At 39.7% G+C, this 9,218-nt stretch overlaps 1 protein-coding gene across 1 annotated transcript in view; it reads right to left on the bottom strand.

Annotated features, from left to right (window-relative positions):
- Window positions 1-1,171: 1,171 nt before the first annotated feature.
- LOC136440468 (gem-associated protein 5-like) overlaps window positions 1,172-9,218 on the bottom strand; it is a 77,060-nt gene continuing 69,013 nt past the window's right edge. The window contains exons 24-26 of the mRNA XM_066436516.1: window positions 9,017-9,179; window positions 3,021-3,847; window positions 1,172-1,446 (exon numbers count right to left, since the gene is read on the bottom strand). Coding sequence (XP_066292613.1) covers window positions 1,258-1,446; window positions 3,021-3,847; window positions 9,017-9,179 — 1,179 coding nt within the window. The 3' untranslated portion in view covers window positions 1,172-1,257. The remainder of the gene's footprint in view (window positions 1,447-3,020; window positions 3,848-9,016; window positions 9,180-9,218) is intronic.

The raw sequence follows: 9,218 nt of genomic DNA, 5'->3' as shown, positions 1-9,218 counted from the left end.
AGTTTCATATTGAGAGAATATGATGCACTGCTACCAGTTCTGGTGATCATGATAATGGTTACATGTTACCTGAATGTGAAATTTCTTGCTTTTCATAGATGAGATACTGAAGCAGTTTGGTCACCTTGCATGTTTAAAAGAAATGAGAATGTGCAGCTGGATTTGAAAAAAAGACAAACATTCTCAAAAAAACTGAGTCTCATAACTTGTGCTCACATAGCAGTGTTAACTCTGATGTAATGAATGATTAATTAGAATGAAGTTCTGTAAATATTTTACACAGACTCTTCAATGGGCATGCAAATAAAACGTGAGAAAATAAAGTTTGGACGTGACAGCACTGAACCTTAATCCAACGCTTTTGAGGAAATGCAAATTTCAAATTTTTCAAAATCATTACAAATATTTTTATAAAACCCTCTTGGTGACTTGGAATGAACTATACAAATCAGCTCTCATTTTCATGTTTGTCAGCTGTTTATGTTCCACTTGCCATGAATTACATGTGTTACATTTAGTGAAGTCCAAGTATGAAAAACAATGAAATAAAAGAAATTTCTAATTAATTATGTAAATTAAGTCCTTATTTGCATAATATGTACTTAATCTAATTATGTACATCTCAGCTACCTACATGCATAAAATGATGCAAATCTGTCTTTCCTTTCTTAAGTATCCTCTTTGGAATATTTTGACAAAAATGCCCCTGTAGTTCCAAAATTAAAAATTAGGGTGCACAAACCTTCCCCACTTTATTGTGACGTCAAAAGCTGCCACCTAAATGTCAAGACCATAGCATGTCTGGAATGAGAGATGCATTGAAAGAAATACTTAGAATTTTCTCACATTAATCATGGAAATGTCCCCCTATTTTGAATAATTTGATTTAATTTTGTACATCTTTGTCTAAGCTACCTACATACCAAAAATCATGCAAATCCATTATTCCCTTCTTGAGTTATCCTCTTAGGAAATTTAAGAAAAAACGCCCCTGCAGTTATGGCTGCTCTCCCTCCCAAGACATGCCCTATGTGATAAAAACATTTCAAATTTTCCTGATCTTGCCAATAGAACATGTTCTCTTCAGGACCTCACCACTACACATTTTTATGTTGCCTACCTTACTGTATTATAGAACCAATCACAAGATTTTGCATGTCAGCGCTAGGTCTTAACTTACAGGGGAGAACTGAAAAGTGTCGGATTAAGGTTCAGTGCTGTCAGGAATATCAAAGAAGTGATAGCACTTCTGACAATCTATGTTCTTGACATTCTGTTGAACCATCTGGTGAAATACTGATGTTGGGAGGACTTCCAGGCATGTGTGAGTCCCCAGGAGATGACCCCCTGGCCCACTGCAGCCACTATGTCGTGCTGGTGAGGCCAGTGGCAGCACAGGTACACCAGCGTCATGGCCAGCTCAACAGGCTCAGGGAAGGGAAGAGTCTGGAACACAGTCAGGACATGATGTGTACAAATGTAAGCACAGCTGTTCTTGTAGCCCACAGAAAATAAGAACATTTCGTCTTTACAGCATTTAACACCAATATCTAGAGTCATGGCAGAAAATTATGTCTATATAATATGATCCAAAAAGTTCTCTACAGAATTTTTAGTCTTTTTTTCAAGGTTTTACAAGAAAAACAAATGATTTTGACATGGGAAAGACCCATGCCTAAAACGTTGTAAATGCTGTGGTTATATCCTTATAAAACCGAATCATGGTATAACACAGCAGGTTTGTACTGAACAGTACAGGATGCATATGAGGACAGATTTATTTGATCCACTCACACCGGTAAGAACCCCTCCTCTTTTCAATAAGTCTGATGGGTTCTTTTCTGTGCTCGAGGTGTGGCTCTCCTCAAACACAGGACCTCCATTTAACAATGTCCTATCCAAGGGACGCCCCTAACAGAGGCTAGGTACATGTGTACTCATTTTCACCTGAGTGAAGTGAGAAAATTCATGTGAATTGAGAAAATTCATGTAAAGTGCCTTTCCCAAGGGCACAACGTCAACGGGACAAATCAGGGGACCCTGGATTCGAACCCTGGATTCTGGGCCAAACACCCTGGTACTGCAGTGCAATTGTTGTTAATATTATCATAGGTAGGCAGACTACTCTCTCTTCGCAGCCAGGTGCTGAATTGCGAGGAGCTTATAATTGGCGGGGCTAGATCGCAAGGGTCTGGAGCGGCTGCCATTCGGCGCTAACTCAGGTGACCTCAATACGACAATTGCCCCATGTGCGGCCACAGGACTGTAGGTTTTGAACCAATCACACCGGGAAGGACCCCTACTATTTTTAATAAATATAACTTTAGCATTTCTCTCCGTTTAGTCCTATTAATGTAATATAAGATATACTACTAGTAACTTAGTTGTGTAACTCTAGGCACATGCATGGCTTTCTGGTACTCTGGAACTATTTGGACAGGTGGTCTCCTTGAAGAAGCAAAATAGTTTCCAAGACACAGAGACATGATAAGTTCCTAGTTGAGGCAGTGTAATTACAAATATGAATTTTTTGAAATTGTTGGCAATTCTTTGGCAGGGTTCGGCAAATTCCGGCGACGTGTCTTGCCGCTGGTGCTCTCCCGTGAAAAACAAAGAGAAAACATCCGCCTGGGCGACCCCTTGAGTTTTCTACCCTAGTCTAGAGACACATGTTTGCGGGCAATGCATTTGATCAAATCTCCGGAAGCGTTCAGGACGTAACGGCGAAGTCGGACCGCGCTTGGGAGATGTAAAAATGGCTGCTCCCCCGAGCCAACGGTTTTCTCACATCACAATGACGTTGTATTTTTGCATAATGGACGTCGGTATAAACTGTGATAGTGTTGTTTAAACTAATCATTTATAGAAATGACAAAATAGATTGACTTTCAAAATCTGATTTTCGGGGGACAAAACTGCTTTACCTTCTTTTAACAAAACATTCACACCAACTTGCACTACATACATTGTATATATATATCATATCCATGTATAACTCTGTAATAGCAGACAGCACTTACCCTATAACCCTGTGGTATGGCAGACAACTGTTCTTGAAGCTGTGATAGTTGTGTACCCTGGATAACATCCTGACAAGTCTCCAACTGCTGCACACCCATTCCATCCATCATCTGTGAGTTCCCTTCTGTCTGCAATGTGCTGCAGGTGTCCTTATCATCTGTCTGCAATGTGCTGCAGGTGTCCTTATCATCTGTCTGCAATGTGCTGCAGGTGTCCTTATCATCTGTCTGCAATGTGCTGCAGGTGTCCTTATCATCTGTCTCCAATGTGCTGCAGGTGTCCTTATCATCTGTCTGCAATGTGCTGCAGATGTCCTTACCATCTGTCTGCAATGTGCTGCAGGTGTCCTTACCATCTGTCTGTACTGTACTGTTTGTACTTTTCAACAATCTTGATCTCTGATTTGACACTGCCCCATGAAGAGCAGATTCCAGCTCTACCAGCTGCTCCTCCAGGGCATATCTCCGAGCTATGTCAGGTATGAGGACAGCAGCTGATATTGCCTGCAGCTGTTGTTTGAAGACAGTGAACCTTTGACATGATGCAGGAGACTTGCTGTCCTTACGCCTGTCTTCCCCCGGCTTTGCAGGTGTTGAGGTAGCAGCCTTTATGGTGCAGGACCCATCATTACTGCCTGACTGTGGATGAACTGTAGCACTGGGCATCAGGTAACCATCTCCACCCCACCACAGCTCATACAGAGTGGCCACATGGTAAAATGCTGACAGACAACTCAAGACATGCTGCGGAGTTGTAGAGTTGACCTCTGCCTCCAAACACTCTTTCCCTGTCAACATCTGCTCCAGTTGTGTGAGGGAAAGATGGCCTGGAGAAACATGACATTTCAATCAGTCAAGTTATTCATTTTCCATCTCATACTACAGCTGGCAAACTAAGAGGAACAAAAGTTGTTTTACAATAGTTAAGACAAAGTAGATGCAAGTATTTCCTTTGCCTTTTTATCAACATACAATGGCTTCACAACAGCCAAACAGTCCATGGTAGAATGTTCACAACAAAATATACAAACAACTACCATTAATAATAATATTTTATACAGGAATATATTGAGGCCTAGAGGCAGAACTGTGTTTAGCTTACTACATGTTCTACGGAACAAACCAAAATTAAATAACATGTTGAAGCACACAGGCCAGATAGGATAAACAGATGGAGAATTTAGTGGGTAATGATGTATGAAACTTCCTTGTACCATATTCTAATACCTGGTGTCTCTTTAGATTTTTCATACCCTACCACTTCCATTCTCCCTCCCTTACCATTTTAGTAAATATGGTAAGTAAATGTAGTAAAATACTCTTGGTTATAACTTGCCAATGTCTTTGCAAAGGAAACAAGAGTTTAGATGCCTCATATCTCCATGAACAATTCTGGTTATGCAAATGACTTTACATTTACATAATATATGCATGGTCTTGTACACCTTTAAAGGCACCCAGAGCATTTTATGAGGCTTGAAAACTGGAAATATTCTAGTTGCTGTAATCTTTATGAAATTGACATTGAATGCCACTGTTTAACGTTGGTTAACATAAAATCGCAATTTTTCAGATAATGGTTGATTGAAATCAATCTGGCAGAACAATAAACCATCCTTTTTTCTGTTATTCTGTCAGTATCATGTATTACCTTTGCACTAATGCTACATATGTTAGATTTTCTCTCTAGTCGTGCTGACACCATAATATTTCAACTTGAAACTACCGTCCGCCACACGCAGAATGACAGTGCTCTTGGACAGGTGCGAACATTATTCCGGGAGAGAAGATTCGTCATTAATATATGCCGCTAATTAGCTTTTATACAGCAGCTGTTGTGCCCATCTTGACTTGAAGAGAGTGCCAAGGTCATATAAACGTGACCAAAGAAAAATAAATACACGACAAAACGGTCGTACCACACACATCAGGCCTTCGGTAACATCCTGTTTGTTGAGTCGGTAGAACGTCACTCAAAGTCGACATCCACCGTCATGGCAACGTGTACATTATTCATTGGAACGTTAGCTGGATGCCGTAGCAATGGTGATACTTCTATGTCCATGTATTTCTGGTTGTGTCAGAAGCAAACTTTGAGGAAAATATCGTGCTCAGTCCATTATCACACGCAACATTTAGACCAAAAAAGTGTTCCTCACAAACCTTTGTCGTCTGCTTGACATCAGGATTCTGGGTATTACTAATAATATGGCGGCGGGAAAATACACGTGCCGTAGGTTGTAGCAACAAAGAGGAGTTTTGATGATTGATCACACTTAGAATCCAGTTGCAGGTTAGCAAAAGAGATTGTAATAAGTTGTCTTGTAAATAATTGTGTTTAGCAGGAAGCGGATGTGACATTTGTCTTATAAACCAGCGAACAACCGTGTAGTGTGATTCTCCCACGAAGCCCCCAGACTCTGTCAATAAGGGACGGAGAGTTTTTGACGCCGCCAACTTCTAATGCATGGTTATCAAAGCTTTTCAGCCAGTTTTCTGAATACGTTAGTCTATCTGGTTTGCATTGCTGGCATTATAACTGATTTTGCATCTAGCACATATTCCTAAAATACACCGTTTCTAAAAATGGTGAATTTAATTACCCCGCGAATTTATGTTAACCAACGTTACCACATTTGCTTGCGGATTTCTTATCAAAAGTGCTCAAAAGCAGCACAAAAATATATTAAGCTATATGGTGATCTTTTAGTTTCACGCGCCTAGTGTAAATAGACCGATACCATAGCCCCACCCACTTCCGTCAAAACCTAGAAATACAAAATTAAAACATAAAAATGCTAATATTTGACGGACATGCAGTCACTCTCTCATTAGTCGAACCGCCAATTTTGATGGACAGTCAGGATCAGTTTATCAGGGCTTCGATTTTCTATCAGTTCTCACCACACAACGACATCGTATCTTTGCTCCTTTGATGTCGATATGTAATGGTATAGTGTTATTGAAACTTGCTATGTGTAGGAATGACTAGAAATTGGAGTTTTTTAATTCAAGTTTCAAGCCTCATAAATGCTCTGGATGCCTTTAATTACCCTACACAGGTCACAATGATGACAGTCCAATCATTTAACAGAAGGGTTATGACATGTTTGCATTGATTAGGAATCTATTTGCATAATTGGTTCTTTTACGATTTCGTATGTAGGCCAACACCCTGAGGCCCAGGGGCTACAATTCAGCCAAGAAAAGTAGAACGGAAAATGTAATCATATCTGCCCAAAGAGATTTTTTGCTGCTTTCCGATGTATTCACTGGTATCGTCTGTTGTCCCTTTATTTCGGGTAGAAGCCATGATAGTAAAATGTAGATTTTGGACCCAAAATTTATCATTTTTTTACACTTTTTTTAACGAACCTGCTTGGAAAAAAAAGAGTTTTCCTGGGGTCACAGCATATATGCTGAAAAAATAAAAAAGTCATGTGATAACTTTTTTGCAATCTCCGATGCAAATGCACTTAAAACGCTGCTATTTGGGTCATCTGGCGAAAAATTACAAAAAAAGTCTTCGATGGCGAACCTACTTCACCACGCCCAAAAATACTGCAACTCACTGGCTTTTCAGGAGATACAAAACATCTGTGCACAGCTAAAACAATCACCAAGCAATCTGAGGCAGAAATCAGGGTGACGACCACTCACTTAAACGGGTCCCCTGAAAGTGCGAAATGGAACGAAATGGAACGAAATTGGACGAACTTAAACATATTTAACATTATGAAATACCAGTAGATAGCGAAATATAAGGAACGTTGTAACATTCACAGTAGACAGGAACAGGAAGCAAATACATAATGTAACATGTTTTATTTCTTGAATCTGTTTGATAATAGTAAATACAACGTTTTTGCCGCGTTTGTGTGGCTAGATCCTTCCCTGAAAATGGGAGCCCCGCGTGCAAAGAGATCCACTGGTCTTCCTTTGTGTTTACCAACGGTCTGCAAATGAACTGCTGAAAAAAGCAGGGAAAACAAGCAAACGGAATTGAGTATCGAAGTAAGGACTAGATAATACAGAAGTTGGTGGTAACATTGCATCTCATAATTCACCAAGAGAGCATGAGGCAAGCGTCTACTGTGAATGTTACAACGTTCCTTACATTTCGCTACTGGTATTTCATTTCATTATGTTACATATGTCTTAATTCGTTCCATTTCCTTCATTTCGCACTTTCGGGGGACCGCACTTAAACTACATACATGTACAATGTATGTTACATGTATTCAAGTCCTTTAATGGAAACCATTGCAAACATTAATTATGCAAATTAAGTCCCAATTTGCATAATTTGTACTTGGAAATCTGTTGTTCCCTTCTTCAATTATTCTCCTTGGAAGATTTTGAGAAAATCACCCCAGCAATTCCAGAGCAAGCTGCTGGGGGCCCAAACCTACACCACTTAGTCCATAAATTGCAAGCTATTAACCACCAAAAAATCAAGATCATGGCACGTCCAGGTCAAAAGATAAACCACGGAAACACAAATACACACACAGACACTCCCAAAACAATATCTCCATTTTTCAGGGAGATAAAAATGATTTTAACCTTATCTATACTTGATTTATCATCAATTATGCAAATGAGATCCTTATCAGCATAATTTAATTCAACGATGTTCACATTCACCTAACTTCCAAATGCCACAAGTTGATGAAATTGCCATCATTTACCAGTATGGAATTATAGTAGTTTCTCAATAATTATGCAAATTAGGTCTGCATTTGCACATTTTCTATCTATCAACATTCCTCTCTTCATCAGTTACAAATGTCACATATTTGAATAGTTATATCATGGAGCACAGCAGGTTTTTGAAATTGCCTCATTGATCATGCAAATTAGATTCTGATTAGCATAATTATGCAAAGCATCACTTAAGCTATCTACATACCAAAAATCCTGATGATTCGTCAACCCCATCTTGAGTTATAGTATTTTCTCAATCACGCAAAAAAGGTCTTCATTTGCATTGTTGATATCTACTAATATTTCTCTCTTCCTCAGTTACATATGTCACATGAATGTGTTCTCACCAGAATTTTTTCACTGCATAGGGGTCAGGTAAAGGAGGCCAACTTCACGCAACGCAAGTCACGCACAGAGTGCCGAAGACATGACAAGAGTAGGGAGTCTGGCATGCTCCCAAGGAAAATCTTTAAATTCATAACCCAATGAGGCACTATTTTCTACATTTTGAGGGATAAATTTGGTAAAGTAAAGTGTTTCCTCTGTCACAGTCTTATTCTAAAGCCAAATATGAACTTTTTATAAGATTTATGAAGGGTCTCAAGGTTCTCCCAAGAAAGAAACACCCCTATGCTGGTTGATACACAGCATAGGGGTCCAGATCACAGCATAGGGGGTCCAAATCACAGCATAGGGGGCCCCTATGCTGAAAAGGCCTGGCGAGAACACTGAATTGCTTGAGAGTCCTATTATGAAATTCGGCGGATGTATACATTTTCATAAATTATGCAAATAAGAATACTAATTTGCATTGTAAGTATCTAATTACGTAAATCATCACTCAAGCTATCTACATACCAAAAATCATTACCATCCATCAAACCCTTCTTGAGTTATTCCCTTTCAAATTCTGAAGCAAAACCTGCTCCTGCAGTTCCAAAAAAGCCGCTTGGGGCCCAAACCTATACCACTTACTCTCTGTTCAAAGAGCTTTCTACTACTTAAAAACTAGGACCACGGCATGTCCAGAACACTAGATATCAAAACAGGATGTTCCGCTACAGTACCATAACAAGTTGCTAGGGGGGCCAAAATCTAATCATTTCCAGGTCTCATCAAGACCTACCCACATACCAAATATCAAGACAATCCATCAAAGCCTTCTTGAGTTATGCTGCTAATCCACATACATACAAATGCTACCCTATGCATAACCTTCATGGCAAAGGTAACTATGCATAACCTTCCTGGTAAAGGTAATTAGAACATTGGAAAAACTGTTTTCCTACCTTGGGGCAGAAGCATCTGTAGCAGTCCTTTCATGATGTGGTACTGCCCCCTGTCATGTGTCAGGTGTACTGCTGATACGAAGTGTGTCACAGCCTGGGGTACATCACCACCTATCAGGTACAACAGGCCTGTTGTCACCTGACATGACACCGCGGACAGTAACTGTGGTGCAATAGAACATCAAATGTATTTGCTGAAGGA

Source organism: Branchiostoma lanceolatum, chromosome 8, assembly GCF_035083965.1.
Source record: "Branchiostoma lanceolatum isolate klBraLanc5 chromosome 8, klBraLanc5.hap2, whole genome shotgun sequence".
Lineage (NCBI taxonomy): Eukaryota > Metazoa > Chordata > Leptocardii > Amphioxiformes > Branchiostomatidae > Branchiostoma > Branchiostoma lanceolatum.
The sequence above is the reverse complement of the archived record's forward strand: the minus strand, read 5'-3'. Positions and strand labels throughout refer to the sequence as shown.